This window comes from Aotus nancymaae, unplaced genomic scaffold, assembly GCF_030222135.1.
Source record: "Aotus nancymaae isolate 86718 unplaced genomic scaffold, 86718_ANA_hifiasm-v0.15.2.pri h1tg000016l, whole genome shotgun sequence".
Classification (NCBI taxonomy): domain Eukaryota; kingdom Metazoa; phylum Chordata; class Mammalia; order Primates; family Aotidae; genus Aotus; species Aotus nancymaae.
In genome coordinates, this window is record NW_026988428.1 from 52,166,850 (window position 1) to 52,185,817 (window position 18,968).

At 37.9% G+C, this 18,968-nt stretch overlaps 1 protein-coding gene and 1 long non-coding RNA gene across 3 annotated transcripts in view; one reads left to right on the forward strand and one right to left on the reverse strand.

Annotated features, from left to right (window-relative positions):
- LOC135275401 (uncharacterized) overlaps nt 1-18,968 on the reverse strand; it is an 89,180-nt gene that overhangs the window by 45,272 nt on the left and 24,940 nt on the right. The gene's annotated exons all lie outside the window — the stretch shown is intronic.
- The window catches only part of RAP1B (RAP1B, member of RAS oncogene family), a 45,029-nt gene that overhangs the window by 19,315 nt on the left and 6,746 nt on the right, over nt 1-18,968 (forward strand). Inside the window, exons 2-4 of the mRNA XM_012444904.3 lie at nt 13,446-13,528; nt 15,355-15,423; nt 17,284-17,340. Coding sequence (XP_012300327.1) covers nt 13,472-13,528; nt 15,355-15,423; nt 17,284-17,340 — 183 coding nt within the window. The 5' untranslated portion in view covers nt 13,446-13,471. The remainder of the gene's footprint in view (nt 1-13,445; nt 13,529-15,354; nt 15,424-17,283; nt 17,341-18,968) is intronic.

Here is an 18,968-nt window from a genome sequence, read left to right on the forward strand (position 1 = left end):
TTTTGTGTATTTTTTGTAGAGGTGGGGTTTCAACATATTCCCCAGGGATTACAGGTGTCAACCACTGCATCAGGCCTGAGTGTTTTTTTTCCATGCACTTTGGCAGATTCAATGTACTTTTTTGAGGGAAAAATGTGGCTTGCCCCATGCATCTGCTTTGTCAATACATGTGAGGTCTTAGGCAAATACCCTATCAAGTCATGTTCTGTGATAGTGGTATAACTAAATGTAACTTCACTGTGCCTTAGATATTAGATACCATGGTATCAAAATTAATAACTTACTAAAAAAAAATAGGGAACCAAATATGTTTGCATCTGATATTTATACTGGCTGCACATAGCAGATATTTAATATCCATATAATATTAAATAAAGTTGAAATGACCAGTTGTCTTAACTATTCTTATGTCAGTTTCTTGCAGTTTCTTCCATTTGGTTTGCTATTTCTGACCTCATTTTTTGTTTTTCACCATTTTAATACAGGTTTTTGTTGCAAATCAATATAATGCATTTTGAAAATAGACCACATATTACTCTTATTTTACTGAAATGCTTACCATGCCTAGATGTATTGTCTAGCCATCTACTGTTATAACTTCTTTTGTTAATTTAAAGTATCTTTTTTTTTTTTGAGACGGAGTCTTGCTCTGTTGCCCAGGCTGGAGTACAGTGGTGCGATCTCGGCTCACTGCAACCTCCATCTCCTGGGTTCAAGCAATTCCCCTGCCTCAGCCTCCTGAGTAGCTGGGACTACAGGCAGACACCACCACACCTGGCTAATTTTTTTTTTGTATTTTTTAGTAGAGATGGGGTTTCACTATGGCCAGGATGGTCTCGATCTTCTAACCTCATGATCCGCCCACTTCGGCCTCCCAAAGTGCTGGGATTACAGGTGTAAGCCACTGTGCCCAGCCTAATTTAAAGTATCTTTAGTTTTCTCAATATTCATGTTTATCTTCAAAATGTCTACTGTTGTTGCTTATTAAATGAGTCAAAGCTCTTGACTGATACTCAGAGATCTCCTTTATCTTAACTGAAAACTGCTATTTTTATTTTCCTATTCCTTTGTGCCCTGTGAGCCAGTCAGACTGCTTTTTCTGCTATAAGTATTAATGTTCCCACATTATGCTGTCTTTTGTGACTTTGCTTTCTCTTTTCTTATCTCTAGTATGTTCTTTCCTATTGAAACGTTGTAACTTTTTTTTGCCACCTTATTCATAAATCTGCTCCTGATCTCTCCTTCTGAACTCCCATAGTATTTTGTACATCTAATGATATTTTTCATATTTTTATGTCTCTATCTTTTCCTACAAAATTGTAAGGTTTGTGAAAGCAGGTATGTTTTGTTCATCTTCAAGAATATGAAATAGGAAGCAAATTCTTGTCAGAATGTATTCCACCTAAAATGGCCAACCATTCTGGTTTGCCCAGGATAGAGTTTCCTCAGACATGAGACTTCCAGTGCTTAAACCTAGATCGTTGGCTACCCTGATTCCACTTTTTGATGTAGCTGTCTTTTTTATGTATCAGTGCTTTGCTGCAGGGTTTTTTTCTTTGTAAAATATAAATATACAAAATGAACTGGAAGGAAACTTCTGTGGGGTTTTTTTTTGCGGGGGGGGAATGGATTTTGTTTTGCTTTTTGAGAGAGTCTGGCTGTCACCCAGGCTGGAGTGCAGTGGCACAATCTCAGCTCACTGCAACCTCCACCTCCCAGGTTCAGTTGATTCTCGGGCCTCAGTCTCTTTAGTAGCTGGGACTGCAGATGTGTGTGACCACGGTCTGCTACTTTTTGTATTTTCAGTAGAGATAGGGTTTTGCCGTGTTGGCCAGGCTGGTCTCGAACTCTTGGCCTTGAGTAATCCTCCTGCCTCAGCCTCCCAAAGTGTTAGGATTACAAGCATGAGCCACTGTACCCAGCCAAACAAAATTTATTTTAGTTGACAAAGAAAAATTATTTGTGCCTTTTAAACAAATGTATGGAATACTGTATTAATATGTAGAAATGTAAAGATCAGATTCAGATGATAAAAAAGACTTGAAGACCAAAATGTGGGAAAATTTTGACTAAAATTGAAAAAGAATTATGTCCTTTTCACAAGCAGAGGGATTCTTCAGTAGTTTTGGTTTATTTTTAGTAGACACAGGTTTTTTTTTTAAAGTAGACCCTAAAAGAATGTGCAGTAAATGGTCACAGTGGTTTGACCACAACAGTCATATCTATTGCTAGAGAAATTAAAAATAGGATGTAAGATACTTACTCTCCTTTTTACAAAAGGCTTCAGATAAAGAGGAAATGGTAGCAAGTTCAGAGATTATGGGCACTGTGTGGGCTAATTATTTTTTTAGAGATAACATCTCACTATGTTGTCTAGGCTGGTCTGGAACTCCTGGCCCCAAGCAATCCTCCCACTCAAGTAAGACTCAAGTAGCTGGGACTATAGGTGGGAGCTATCATGCCCAGCTGGCAAGTGATTTTTATATGTCATGGTTTATTGTACAGTACAAGCTAGTCACTGTGTTTTATTGTGAGACACTCACTAAGAAAGGTTTTCAGTTTTGTGCAGTATTTTTTCTGTTCATATTTCTATTTCTCATAAGCTGGGAAAAACATTATCAAAGTTCATTGGGTGACATCTTACATCTAAAACCTTAAAACTAAGTTGAGATTTATTGTCACAGAATAAATTCCCACCTACCTCCACCAAATCCCCTGCCACCCATGACTTGATGACTTTAATCATACTCATCGTGTTCCCCAGAGTGCCCTCACCTTCAAGTAAACTCCCCTATTCCCTAATGATTTATATATCCACTGGTCTAGTTTGAATATCCACTTAGGAAGCCGCCTCTGACCTTATAGGTAGGCAATTGTTCTCTTCTATAGCAAGCACTTTGTTCTATAGACCCTGCTTGATTGTGAGCTAACACAGTGCAAACACTGTAAACATTTTAATTTATAAAACTAACAAAGTGTCTTCTGGGCTTTAATATATAGTTGTCATATTTGTTTTTCCTCAGATTTCTGGGCCACATCACCTCTTTGTCACAATTAAAACTAACATTTCTAATCTGGTCATTTGAAATTGAGGTGTATAGCAAAGTAATGTTTTCTCTTTATATTTACCTTTTGTATCCTTCTTTTCCTGTGTGAGAAATAATAAGGCCCAGTATAAGGCAGTGGAGTAGAGAGAATGGAATTGATTCCAGAGTTACCAAGGTAGAATGAATCAGACATAGTAATGGGGTGAAGAGAGAGGAATCCATGACAACTCCCAAGCATACAATTACTTATTAAAGTAGTATGCCATTGAAGTCCTTTAGGTGTCTTAAGCACTATAAACACCTAGATGTAATTTTAAAAAATAGCAAATTAACATTTACTGGCTACTTCCATGTTACTCATTGTGCTGAATATTTTGTATAGGGCAAGTTATTTCATTTGAATCTTTAAGAACCGTAAGAAGTAGATACTTTTATTTCCATTTTCAAATGAGGAAATGAGACACAGAATTTAAAATAACAAGACCAAAGCCACTCAGCTAATACTTAGTAACAGTTATTTCAACCCAGACAATGGGATCTAAAGCCTATACTGAGTCAGTATGCATCTCTTTAGGTTTTATAGCTAGTTCAGATGACAGAAAAAATAATGACATTTTTTAAGTCACATCTAGAGAATTCTTGGGAGCAGGGAGGAGTTCTACACCAATACAACCTATTTGGAAGAATCTGATAGAAACTAATAAGGTGATCTTGAACTACATTATTTTTTTAACCTGCTTTTGAAATATTGTTGGTCTCTCCTTTTTTTAAAAAATCGCTTAACTATTTTGCTTATCTATTGACTCAGCTGAGAAATCTATTAAACTGGTTCTTTTGCATTTGTCAGATTATTGGTAAATTGTTAAGACTCTAGTTAATATAGTCTACCATACATGATCAAATACTGAACTGAACGCTAACTACAGAAGTAAAACTGGAAAAGCTAACCCTTACATTGCATGTCAAATTATATGTTGTTGAATATTTCAGTGAGAAAGTTGGTGTGATAAATTGAAGAAAAAAAAAAAAAAAACATGATTTACTAGCAGTATTAATCCATGAAAAGGGCAAGGGAATTCTTTCCTCCTTGAGGTATTATAAATATATGGTTAGAATAGAGAAAATATTATACACAGTTTGATAGTAAACAAATTTTATACTTTCTAGATGTAGAAATCTTGTTCACAGGAGACCTTTCTTGGCAGAATGCATTAGTAAGACTAGGAACGTTTTCCATGTGTCCTCATTATGACAAAGACAACTCAGAAAGTAAATGCAATCTTCATTTTAGCAGCTTTCTATTAATTTTATAGTCCCTTATTAGAAGCTTTATTTTTAAAAGAGGATAGGAGATGTAGTGTTTGGGCCCCTTATTTTTTCCTTCAAAAAGAATTTTTAAAGTCTTGTCATTGTGTTCAGCAGATTCATACCAGGTCCTTCTGACAGTTGAATTACTTCATTTTATTTGGGAATGAGAAAAGGACACAGTAATCCTCTTTAGCTATTAAAATACTACTTTTGGAGTTGGAGGCAGAAAGGAGAAATCAAGTATCTTCCCTTCTAGAAAGTGCAGTGGGAGAAGTAGTGTCACTTGACTTCAGGAACCAGTATTTAAATGGTTTTGCTTAGGCCTGTTTTTTGTTTTCTGTTTTGTTTTGTTTTTTTGAGACGGAGTCTCTGTAGCGGAGTGCAGTGGTGGTATCTCAGTTCACTGCAGCTTCTTCCCGGATTCAAGTGATTCTCCTGCCTCAGCCTCCTGAATAGCTGGGATTATAGACATGCACCACCACACACAGCTAATTTTTGTATTTTAGTAGAGACGGGGTTTCATCATGTTTGCCAGGCTGGTCTCAAACTCCTGACCTCAAGCAGTTCACCCACCTTGGCCTCCCAAAGTGCTGGGATTATAGACATGAGCCACTGCACTCAGCCTGCTTAGGCCTCTTTTTATAATTTAGGATCACCAAATTTCAAATTGGGGTTGGGGGTGAATGCAGTAGCTAAATAGCCTGAGACTGGAGAACTACTTGTCACCAATGTTTTGCAAAATTTTTATTTTGGTTATATCCACGCAGAGGTTTTTCTTTTTTAGATCAAGTCTCGCTCAGTTGCCCAGGCTGGAGTGCAATGGTACAATCTCTACTTACTGCAAGTTCTGCCTCCTGGGTTCAAGCGATTCTCCTGCCTCAGCCTCCTGAGTAACTGGGACTGACGTCAAGTGCCTGCCACCACACCTGGATAATTTTTTATTTTTATTTTTAGTAGAGACAGGTTTTACCATGTTGGCCAGGCTGTTCTTGAACTCCTGACCTCAGATCATGCGCCTGCCTCAGCTTCCCAAAGTGCTGGGATTACAGGCATGAACCATGGCACCCAGCTGTTTTTTGACATATTTTAATGGAAAGAAATCATACTTGTTAAATGTTGCTTATTGCTTTTCAAGGATCTATCTTTCTTTCTCTCTCTTTCTTTCTTTCTTTCTCTCTCTCTCTCTCTCTTTCTTTCTTTCTTTCTTTCTTTCTTTCTTTCTCTCTCTCTTTCTTTCTCTCTCTCTCTCTTTCCTTTTCTTTTCTCTTTCTTTCTTCTCTTTCTTCCTTTCTTTTTGAGATGGAGTCTCGCTCTGTTGCCCAGGCTGGATTGCAATGGCGCGATCTCGGCTCACCGCAACCTCCGCCTCCCAGATTCAAGCCATTCTCGTGCTCGGCCTCCTGAGTAGCTGGGACTACAGGCGCACACCACCATGCCCAGCTAATTTTTGTATTTTTAGTAGAGACAGGGTTTCACCATTCTAGCCAAGCTGGTCTCATTCCTGCATCAGCCTCCCAAAGTGCTGGGATTACAGGCATGAGCCACCGCACCCAGCCTGGATTTGATTCTTACAAGCTTTTTCATTTATTAATGAGATTTAAGAAATAAATACTCAACAGGACAAAGCCTAATGGTAGTCTTGTTAAAAACAGAATTTAATCTTAATCCATTGACAGGACTCTGTGTCCTGCATTATAGAGTAATTTCACCTTAATAGACTTTTTAATACATAAATTAATCATTTTGTTATGCTTTTTAGTTTCCTCAGTGATTTTTAAAATCACTCTTGTAGTTCATAATTTGGATCAGTAATATATCTGCAGTTGAGTCTTATGAAGAATGTTATAGGCAATCCAGAATGTTGGATAATTAAATCAGTTATTTGCGTTTTGATATGTACTTTAATATAGTGAACATATTTAGATGAAGAAAACTACCCCACAAGTATTTTCTTTTTTTTTTTTTTTTTTTTTTTTTTGAGACGGAGTTTCGCTCTTGTTACCCAGGCTGGAGTGCAATGGCGCGATCTCGGCTCACCGCAACCTCTGCCTCCTGGGTTCAGGCAATTCTCCTGCCTCAGCCTCCTGAGTAGCTGGGATTACAGGCACACGCCACCATGCCCAGCTAATTTTTTGTATTTTCAGTAGAGACAGGGTTTCACCATGTTGACCAGGATGGTCTCGATCTCTTGACCTCGTGATCCACCCGCCTCAGCCTCCCAAAGTGCTGGGATTACAGGCGTGAGCCACCGCGCCCGGCCCTTATTTTCTTTGATTCATAAATCTTCAGGATTTTCTGCTACCTCAGAATTATTATAGCATTCATTATTGTTTTAGAGTTTTGTGGAAATACTGGTTAATAATTTGATTAATGAAATATCATCTTAGATAAATTTACTGAATGTAGAGTATGATTGAGTCTATTTTTCTCCACTTTCTTTTTCTTTTTTTGAGACGCTTTATCACCCAGGCCGGAATGCATTGGCGCAAACAGGGCTCACTGCAGCCTCGACCTCCTGGCCTCAAGTGATCCTCCTACCTCAGCCTCCCAAGTAGTTAGGACTACAGGTGTGTGCCACCACAGTTGGGGTTTTGCCATGTTGCCCAGGTTGGTGTCAGACTCCTTGTGAGTTAAAGCAATCTGCTTGTCTCTGTCTCCCAGAGTGCTAGCATCATAGGCATGAGCCACAGCCCCCTTCTTCCACCTTCATTTCAAACAGTTACGAAGCAGCCACTAAAACCTGACTCTGGAAGATGCCAAAGGAGGTTTTGTTTTCTTGTCTTTCTATGTCTTTGCTGTGGTTTGCTCTGAAACTAGAATTAAACAACTTTTTAAACTGATAAAAAAGAACCAATGTAAGTAAAACTCCAGTCTGTAGTGTAAATGAAAAAAACTGTAGAAGTAATAATAAGTAAACAGCTTTTGAACAAATGAGTAAGGAAGTAGATATTTTGCAAAAAATAAATAGTCAAGTGTAAAAGCTGTCAGTTACTTTCATCAATTTAGTTGTAGTCACACAAATTTTAGGTGATTATATAAGTACTCAAGTTAGGAATCTTTAAAAGACCTACTATAAAAACTACCCAAAAATGTATTCAAAGATAAACAGCAGAAACATTTATGCATTTGAAAAATCAGTGTATTACACAGTTCCTCTGAATCAAAGGTAAAAAAAAAAATTAAAAACTAGTGTAGAGGCTGGGTGCAGTGGCTCACGTCTGTAATCCCAGCACTTTAGGAGGCCAATGCCAGTGGATCACCTGAGGTCAGGAGTTCGAGACTAGCCTGGCTAACATGGTGAAACCTCATCTCTACTAAAAATTAAAAAAATTAGCCGGGCGTGATGGCAGGCATATGTAATCCCAGCTATTCAGAAGGCTAAGGCAGGAGAATCGCTTGAACCCAGGAGGTGGAGGTTACAGTGAGCCAAAATCGTGCCATTGCACTCTAGCCTGGGTGACAAGAGCAAGATTCCATCTTAAAAAAAAAAAACAAATAGTGTAGAAAATGCTTTAAGTTTGAACAGTAGTGGAATTTTTAATGTTGTGGTAGCTTTCTTTAGAAATTTAATTGACGGCCAGGCACGGTGGATCACGAGGCCAGAAGATTGAGACCATCCTGACTAACATGGTGAAACCCTGTCTCTACTAAACTACAAAAAATTAGCCGGGTGTGGTGGCGTGCCCCTATAGTCCCAACTACTTGGGAGACTGAGGCAGGGAAATTGCTTGAACCCAGGAGGCAGAGGTTGCAGTGAGCCGAGATTGCACCACTGCACTCCAGCCTGGTGACAGCAAGACTCCATCTCAAAAAAAAAAAAAAAAAAAAGATATTTAGTTTATTTTCTTCATCTGTAATGTTAGATTGTGTTAGAGAGGCAACGTGAATCATGTATCATGTTTATAATTATATGTGCCTACTTGATGTGAAAGTTGCACCTTCTTGCTGATGGAGTATCGTATAGTTGCACTATTGATAACACCCCTAAGTTCATTTTGCATATATGCTACAGTCTTTTCTGTTTAACGGGTTGAGTAAAATGAAGAACCGGGAGTCTCTCACTAGTTTGTATTATTGGTTAATTCATAGACTAAAGAGCAATAAAAAGGTACAGCATTTACAGATTAATTCATACATAGGCATATTATCGTTAACTAGCAATTCTTAACTCTACAGATAGTTTCAAACTGCATCTAGTTTTTACAAATAAATACTATTGTTTACAAGGAATACCATAAAGAGAGCACATGTAAATGAAAAAATCCTATCACTTACACTGGAAATTCAAACTAGAATGTTATACAGAAGACCAATAGCACCTTAATTTTAGGCACAGTATTTAGCCAGTATCTGTCATTGCTAACACAGCTTCATTTAACTTGTGTTGCCTTTAACTTCTTGAAGGTTGTTCATTCTAAAATTTCTTACAGAGTTTATGTTTCTGTGGATTATAGTTTTTATTTTTCTTCCAAAATCTCTTCACTTTAAATGGTAGTACATGGCAGTAATACCTTCTAATAGTCAGAACTCTTAACCTTATTTTCTGCTGATGTACAAATAGTTAAAAATGAGCACTCAGAATATACTCATTTACTGTGGCACACCAGTTAAAGTACTAACTTAAGTCCTTTGTTCCATATTTATCTTTTGATTGTAGATAAACTTTTTGGCTTGCTAAGTATTAATATAATGGTAAATATTGTATTGATGTAAGATAGGCATTTAAAATGTCAGTATTTACATTGTTTATAGTATTTTTCTATAAAGCACTTTAAATATGTTTAATGTAATTTTCAGTAGTTAAGCATCTCTTAGCCCTTTTTGAGAAGTGTTTCCTGAGAACCTGAGAACTAATTAAGGTTTAAAGGATAGAATTACACTTTAATTCTTTTATGTTTACCTGTTTGTTTCTTTAAATAGTTACCATCACCATCAGTTTATTAATCTAAGAAATATTTTTCTCTTCCAACATCAATATTTTATAGTTACTCTCTCTGAGTTGAGTAGCCAAACTCGGTATTTTTGAGTTTTCTAAAAGTCTTATTTCTTAAAAATGGCAGTAATTATCAACATTCTTGTAATGTTGGAGTCAGTATAGAACAGCTTCACAATTCCTGTTACCTTCAGTTTTTGTTTCATTTGTTTTACAAGTTTTCCTGTTTATTAACAGGAAAATTATCAGAAAGAAAAACAATTACCTATCCCACCACCTTATGTGGTTTTTTTTTTTTTTTTTTGAGATGTAGTCTCACCCTGTTGCCTGGGCTGGAGGTAGTGCAGTGGCTTGAACTTGCCTCATGGCAACCTCTGCTACCCAGGTTCAAGCGATTCTTCTGCCTCAGCCTCCTGAGTAGCTAGGATTACAGGCACGCACCACCGTGCCCAGCTAATTTTTGTAATTTTTAGTAGAGACGGGGTTTCACTGTGTTAGCCAGATTTGTCTCGTTTTTTCTCTTTTTTTTATTTCAGGGAATTGAAGTTCATTTTCTGTTTTCTATTATAATCTCAAGATTTTCTCAGTACCCTTGAAGTACTGTAATAATGAGATTCCTCCTAGGCTGTCAAAATTACAGTCTGTATAACTTGAGGTACAATAGATTTCATTAAGACTTATGTGGTTAATATTAGGGGTCAGAGATAATGCCAATATTATAGGATCTTTGTTTAGTAATGTGTTTTTTAAATACTTAAAAGAGGGTTATTTCCCAGTCATTATCTCTGAACATTTTTAAATGATTCAAAATTATGTATGCTCATCTTTTTTGCCTTTTAATATTGACATGGAGGGTTCTTACATGTTTTATTGAGCTAGTAGATTACAAGGTAGAGCAGAGCAGTGATTCTCAACTGAAGGAATAGCCGTTCCCTAGTGAGTGGCAGCTCAAACCATTGCCATTACTCTATTTTAAAAGTTGCCTTTTATTGACTGATAGTATATGCAAGGTTTTGTGTCAGTGACTTTGAAAAATTATTACATTTCTTTCCTTATTTAATTTATTGAACACATACTATATTTCAGGTACTGTTTCAGGGAATATAGCAGTGAGTAAAATAGACAAAAATCCCTACCCTTATGGAGTTTACATTATTTGTAATCCATCTCACAAAATCATGTAGCTGTTACTATCTTCATTTTACCTTTGGAAGGAAAGTGAGGCTCTGAAAGGTTTCATGATTTGCCCAAGATTATAGAAAATCAGGATTTGAAACTTTTTTTTTTTTTTAAAGTCAGGGTTTCACCATGTTGGTCAGGCTGGTCTTGAACTCCTGACCTCAGGTGATCCCCCTGCCTTGGCCTCCAAAGTGCTTGGATTACAGGCGTGAGCCACCACGCCTGGCAGGATTTGAAACTTAGGTACCACTAGCCACTACACTATGCTGTCAAAATTATCCCCCTCGGGGGTTCCGTGAAGAAGAACAATTAGTCTCAATGTATCAAATAGTACTTGTCACAAATCTCTTTGAAAATCTGATATAACTGTCTGCATTTTAAACTGTGCATGAAATTTTAGGGAATTTGACATATTTCGAAGTGCTCATTCTTAACCTAAACTAAGGACTTCAGAAAAAGAACACTTGAACAGAAAGGTTAGGCCTGGAGGTCACAAATACAAGTGCTGCGACTCTATCCCCGTCCACAAGTCAATGACGTTGCTTATTGAACAGAGTTGTCTTCTCTGCAAAACAAAATGCAACCACACCATCCTAAAAGCAGAACTAATAATGACCCCAGTCATTCGGAGTTGGCATTCACAATAAAATCTGTTATTCCAGTCTTAAAAGTCTTTAAACAGTGTTTTCAATAGTGATAAAAGGAACAAAATATAGATAGATACAATAACCTGACTCATTCTAGCAACAAATAATACTCATTCATGGATAAATGAAGCAAGTGAAAAGAGTCCCAGTCTTCTCACTAAGAAGTGTTACTCCCACAGCCAACTCAGCCACCTTTGTGAAATAAGAAAATAAAGGCATACATCTCTTAAAAAAGAAAAGCACCTCTAGTAAATGTATAGTTTTTATATTCAGTTTTGTTTTTTTTTTTTCCTTGAAACACAGTTTTGCACTGTCACCCAGGCTGGAGTGCAATGACGTGATCTTGGCTCACTGCAACCTCCACCTCCCAAGTTCAAGCAATTCTCGTGCCTCAGCCTCCCGAGTAGCTGGGATTACAGGCACGTGCCACCATGCTCAGCTAGTTTTTTGTATTTTTAGTAGAGATGGGTTTCACTATGTTGGCCAGGCTGGTCTTGAACTCCTGACCTCAGGTGAGCCACCTGCCTCAGCTTCCCAAAGTGCTGGGATCACAGGCATGAGACACCATGCTCGGCTTATATTCAGTATTTTAAAATTGTAGTTTTTATGTTGTTTTAGTCAGTTGTATTATGTTTGGAGGTTTTAGTGAATATAAATAGTTATGCAACCATCACTACAACCAGTTTTTAGAACACTTCCATCATCCCCAAAAGGTTTCCTGTGACTGTATGTAGTCAGTCCCACTCCCACCCCCCAGTGGAGGAAGGGTGGAGAATTGGATGCTCATATTTCCCTTGGAACAGCAATATTGAGCAGATTTGGGATTATTGTACTTCCGTTTCTTAATGAACATGCAACATCAGTTCCTCCTATGGCTTTGTTTGTACAAGTAGCCTCATCTGTAGGCTTTCATTTCTTCAGAAACAAAGACCTTTTTATATAGTTTTTTCTAGCTTGTTTGCAAGACTCTGAAAATTTCAACCATTGTAGATTTTTTTAATTACCAGTTTTCCATTTTAAGTTTCCTATTTCAGACCTGAACCCATTTACAAAAAGAAAGCCCATGTCTTTACCTTAGATATACAGAATACTTTTCAAAGAATTATTTTGTATCCTATCGAATCATTTTTGTTTACTTTTTTTTCTTTTTTAAGACAGAATCTCACCGTATTGCCCAGGCTAAAGCCCAGTCACGTGATCTTGGCTCACTGCACCCTCCACCTCCCAGGTTCAATCGATTCTCATGCTTTTTTTTTAATTTCCCCAGCCTTGCTAGGAGGAATTGAGGAATTAGGAAGTTTAATGGTTGGCAAACTTTCAAAGACAAGAGCAGGTTAATGTTAACTATAGGAGCACTGTCACTTAAGTGAGACAGTTGTTGATTGGTTGGCTTTGGGATGTGTGTGTTTGATAACAGGCCATTCTTGTCTGATTTTGAGAAGTAAGGAGCCCTCATTAATTGGTTAGTTTGTAGGAGCATATTCTCTGAGGCAAATTGTTATTGGCTGATTAAAATCATTTAAACCAGTTATTGTAGCTTTGTTAACCATGACCGAAAAATGTCATTTCTTGATTAAGAAGGTTTAAAACCTGTTCTGGTGGCTACTTTTGTACCATTTTAACTACTGACCCTTTATTTTTTTCTAGGAATGTTGGAGCCTTTTATACTCATGTAATACTCCCACCCTGGAATCTTTTAAGATCCTCTGTTGTTAGTATACTGAAATTTTATAATGATAAGCCTTGGTATGGATTGTTTCTTTCTGGATTTATTTTGTTTTGATTTCTGTTTCATCATACTAAACAAAACTCTTAAGTAGATGTTTTCAGTCTGGGAACTCAATATTCTTCAGTTCTGCCTCTGATTCTAGACCATTTTCAGGTTCTTTCTATGTCCCCACAACTTCAGGAATACATACTGGTCTTCTGCTTCCTCTACCAACTTACTTCTGTTTACCATTTATCTATGCCAGGGGTTGGCCAGATACGTAAATATTTAGGCTCTATTGTAACTACTTCTCTGTTACAGCACAGAAGAAACCACAGACAATACAAAATGAGTAGGTATGGCTGTGTTTCAGTAAAACTTCATGTGACAAAACAGGTGATAGATTGGATTTGTTTTCAGACCTGTGCTGTATCCTGGATCAGGCTGAAAGTCATGTCTGTAATTATGTAGTTTTACCTCTGAGCGTCTTTTAGTAAGTCTACTTATAGAGTGCTTTATATTAGTGTTGTAATCATTTTAAGTAAATGTTTTTCTGAATGTTTTATTTCTGTGAAAAGCACAGGAATACAAAACTTAGAATTCTTTTTTTTTTCTTTAATAAGGTACTAGGTTTTGACAAGTTTGCATCATGCGTGAGTATAAGCTAGTCGTTCTTGGCTCAGGAGGTGTTGGAAAGTCTGCTTTGGTAAGTAATTTTTACTTTACCTAAGCTTTCACTCCGAGATGTTCTTTTTCTGTTGAGTTTTAGGTTTTGATGATTTGTCTTTGTTAAGATAAAATCCCTTAATGACTTTGGAAGCAATATGATATTTTTCTTGTAATTTTATTCAAATTTTAATTGTATCTGGGTGGATCATATTCTGTCTGGAACACTGACTCGAGAATAACATGAGGTATGCTGGAATACAGTTAAAGCTAAGCACATAGATTGAGAGCATATAAATACGTGTCTGTGTGTATTCACATTTCAGAGCCAGATAGGAATACATTTTGGTCTTTTTTTTTTTTTTTTTTGAGACAGGGTCTCACTCTGTTGTCCAGGCTAGGACTCAAGTGATCTCTCACCTCAGCCTCCTGAGTAGTTGTGACTACAGGCATATGCCACCATGCCAGGCTAATTTTTTAAATTTTTTATATAGTGTCTTGCTATATTGTTCAGACTGGTCTTAAACTTCTGGCCTTAAGTAGTCCTCCCACTTTTGCCTCCCAAAGTGCTAGAATTACAGGCATGAAACGCCATGCCTGGCCTGCTCTTCTTTCGAACAGTCTTATCCTATTATGTTAGAAAATATGAAAGCTTGGCCAGGTGCGCTGACTCATGCCTGTAAAACCCAGCACTTTGGGAGGCCGAGGCAGGTGGATCACAAGGTCAGGAGATCGAGACCATCCTGGCTAACACGGTGAAACCCCATCTCTACTAAAAATACAAAAAATTAGCCAGGGGTGGTGGCCATGTGCCTATAGTCCCAGCTACTCAGGAGGCTGAGGCAGGAGAATGGCTTGAACCCAGGAGGCAGAGGTTGCAGTGAGCTGAGATGGCGCCATTGCACTCCAGCCTGGGTAACAGAGCAAGACTCCGTCTCAAGAAACGAAAATATTGAAGTTTATAAAGTCATCTTTAAATATTACCTTTGACTATCCAGTTTTGCATTATTTTAATGGCCATGTTTTCTGCATCAAGGAATGGTATAGCAAGAATGAAGACACAACTTTCCTAACAGAGTTGGGAAAGAGGAGAAACTTAGGGAAAATAATTTGATGAATAGTTCAGAGTTTACCAGTGCTTGACAAGCAAATATAGATTGACCTTCTGCCTCCCTCATAAGATAAACCATCTTACTTGCCCACTTAGAAGGGCCACTTAGCTCAGAATTGACATGCTTGGAACAAACTGAGAAATATATACAATGTGAAATGAACTGCTCTTTCATTTTAACCTCTTAAGACTGAAACAAGGCCATGCGCAGTGGCTCACACCTGTAATCCCAACATTGGGAGGCCGAGGCGTGCAGATCACCTGAGGTCAGGAGTTCGAGACCAGCCTGGCCGACATGGTGAAACCCATCTCTACTAAAAATATAAAAATTAGCCAGGTGTGGTGGTGCACGCCTGTAATCCCTGCTACTCTGGAGGCTGAGGCAGGAGAATGGCTTGAATCTGGGAGGCAGACGTTGGAGTGAGCCAAGATTGCACCACTGCACTCCAGCCTGGGCGACAGAGCAAGACTCCCATCTCAAGGAAAAAAAAAAAAAAGACTGAAACAAGAGACACTTTTATTATATGATCTCTAAACTTAGAGTTACCCAATAAGGAGCATACTGGTCATTAATTAAAAAAAGAAAACAGCTTTTTGAGGTAATTTTCTTACCAAATGTATACATTCAAATGTAGTATTGGCTGTGGTTTTTTTTCATCCATGGTATAACTACCTATGTGAAATCAGTTTACAATTTAAAGATTCATTGTACTCTTTTCTTTAGAAGTATAATGGTTTCTTAATTTTTTTTTCAGACTGTACAATTTGTTCAAGGAATTTTTGTTGAAAAATATGATCCTACGATAGAAGATTCTTATAGAAAGGTATATATTACTTTGGAAGGCTTTTTGCTTTTGATTTTAATATAAACACTATTTTTGCTTCATAATTATTGAATGTTTTATACAAAGTAGGATGGAGGCAGAGTTAATTTATAAAATTAGTGGGGGTCGGGCACAGTGACTCACATCTGTAATCCCAGCACTTTGGGAGGCCAGGGCAGGCAGATCACCTTATGTTGGGTGTTGAAGACCAGCCTGACCAACATGGAGAAACCCTGTCTCTACTAAAAATAGAAAATTAGCTGGGCATGGTGGTGCATGCTTGTAATCCCAGCTACTCGGGAGGCTAAGGCAGGAGAATCGCCTGAACCCAGGAGGCAGAAGTCGCGGCGAGCTGAGATTGCACCATTGCACTCCAACCTGGGCAACAAGAGCGAAACTCCATCTCAAAAAAAAAAAATTAGTGAGAAAAGTTTACACTTATTTTCTGGCATTGCGTATTTACCAGTTTAGGAGGATCATAAACACTCATACTCTCACACATTCCCAGAATTTTAAATTTATCCTGACCCTAAAATTGTAATTTGACACACAAGCTTTAAAGCAGACCATCCATTTCAAGTAGTAGCCCCATGTTACCCACTACGTAGCAAGACTGATTACTCCTTATTTTTAACCTAGAGATAGATGGACACAAGTCTCCCTAAGCTTTCTACTTATTAACCTATATTTGCTTGTGAAGCTTTGGTAGTAAGGAAGCAGTGCCGCAGCTCACAATGTAGGTTGAATATCCCTTATCCAAAATACTTGGGACCAGAAGTGTTTGAGATTTCAAATTTTTTTTTCTTATTTTAGGATATTTGTATATAGATAATGAAATAGAATGGCACCCACATCTAAACAATTCATGGTTTCATATACACCTTATACACATAATCTTATATAATATTTTTAATACTCTTGTTCATGAAACAAAGTTTTGGCTGTGTTTTGACTGTGACCTGTCACATGAGCTCATGTGTGGAATGTTCCACTTGTAGCGTGATGTTCCACACATGACTCAAAAAGTTTTGGATTTGGAACATTACAGTTTTTGAATTTTTAGTTTAGGGATGCTCAGACTATAGAAGGGTGAATTCCTGTGTCCACTAACAGCATGTGACAATAAAACACTGTGTAGACATTTTTAAAGTAGTAGAGAAAGAGTTATCTCCCCACCTTTATGTAGCAGCCAGCCTGGCCCTGCTGTTGTACAAATACTGTGTTCCTCCCTCAATGTCCACAGTCTACTAAAAAAACTGGAAACTTTTTTGCAGCCCAGCTGTGAGACAGTATTACTCTTTTCTTTCTACATCTAATTCTAATACCTATTTTTTCCCTAGGAAATAGTAGGTGGAAAGGGGTAACAAGGATATATGTGTAATTTATTTAATAGCTGTGGCACTGCTTCCTTACTGCCAGAAATCTTGTTCCAGTATGGTGAGGCAATATAGTTATCTAGAGAAATAAGGTGTATCTAAAGTATTATGGGAGAATTGAGATAAACAAAATTACTTATGATATTGTTGGAACTATTGCTGGTTTTGTTTATTTACTTGAGCTTTTTTGAAACTTTTTTCTCTAGAATTAAATGCTGAGAGATTCCATATTGAGATTAGATCTCGTAGGTTTCCCTGTGTTGACTTGAAAACACATGGCTTTTGAACCTGATTACAATTTGGGGGTCTTTGAACCTTAATTACTTAGCTATTTTTCCTCCTGCTTTGTTGAAGTATTGCTTGATAGTGGTTGGTACAGTTGTTATAATCTGTGTGTCTATTTTTGATATATGAGCTTTTGTGTATATTAAGGCAGTCTTACATACATTTTAAAAATGAACGTGTATTTTAATTTTTCTTCCAGCAAGTTGAAGTAGATGCACAACAGTGTATGCTTGAAATCTTGGATACTGCAGGAACGGTAAGTACAACTAAATACCAAACTATATGCACCATTTATATAGTATTGACTTAATAAATGTTAGTACTCTATAGACAAATACTAGTCAAGCTTATTTAAAAGTACTACTTGCAGCTGGTCGTGGTGGCGCACACCTTGGATCCCAGCACTTTGGGAGGCCAAGGTGGCCGGAACACTTGAGGGTCAGGAGAGACCAGCCTAGCCAACATGGCTAAATCCCATCTCTACTAGAAATACAGAAATTAGTCTGGCATGGTGGAACACGCCTGTAATCCCAGCTACTCAGGAGGCTGAGGCAGGAGAATCTCTTGAACTTAGGAGGCGGAAGTTACAGTGAGCAAAGGTGGAAGTTACAGTGTGCCACTGTACTCCAGCCTGGGTGACAGAGCAAGTAAAAACATACTAGTTGCTAAACTTTAAATCTTAAAGTTCTTTTTATTCTGTTGAATTTTTAATTTTATATTGACTGGGCACAGTGGCTCATGCCTGTAATCCCAGCACTTTGGAAGGCTGAGGTGGGTGGATCACTTGAGGTCAGGAGTTCGAGACCAGCCTGGCCAACACAATGAAACCATCTCTACTAAAAATACAAAAATTAGCCTGGTGTGGTGGTGCACACCTATTATAATCCCAGTTACTTGGGATGCTGAGGCAGGAAAATAGGTTGAACCCAGGAGGTGGAGGTTGCAGTAAGCCAAAATCACGCCACTGCACTCCAGCCTGGGCAACAGAGCAAGACTCTGTCTCGAAAAAAAAAATGTATATTGCACTTTTTGTAATTGCAGTGGGTCAGTTATTGAAAAGTTTAGAAAATGTGTTAGAAGGAAGATTTTCAGTCTCACTAGTACTTTTAAAACAGTATGTTACCATATTTCAAATAATACAGGCAAATATTCATTCCTCAGCAGTTGTATGAAATATTTTGATTGAGGCTGGGCACAGTGGCTCATGCCTTGTAAACTCAACACCCTGGGAAGCCGAGGTGGGCGGATCACCTGAGGTCAGGAGTTCAAGACCAGTTTGGCCAACATGGTGAAACTCTATGTCTACTAAAATAGAAAAATTAGCCGGGGGCAGTGGCAGGCACCTGTAGTCCCAGCTACTCAGGAGGTTGAGGCCGGAGAATCACTTGAACCTTGGAGGCAGAGGTCGCAGTGAGCTAAGATTGTGCTGCTGCACTCCAGCCTGGGCAACAGAGCGAGACTCCACATCTCGGAAAAAAAAAAAAAAGAAATATTTTGATTGGTATCTCTCCTCCTTCAATGATTTATAGACCAACTAGATTTGTAGGTATCTGAAGATGAAGGGAAGTGTTGTTCTTGGTATATGGTATTCATTCAGCTAATGTTTGAGTACCTGATAGGTGCCAGGCACTGTGTTCTTGCCCTCACATGCTCACAGTTTAGTGAAGGAAAAGTAGTGTGGGAAAATGAGATGGTCTAGATATGTATCCTGATGGAGCCCTACAGAACTAGAGCATTTGAGCTATAGCTATATAGAATAACTTGGCTGATACAGGTGGGGTGGTCTACACATTATGATATATTTTAAAAGCTGCCTTTAGTAACTTTTGGGGACAGGATATTTCTGTTCCACTTGAGTATATTTTTTGTATATAAATCTACTTG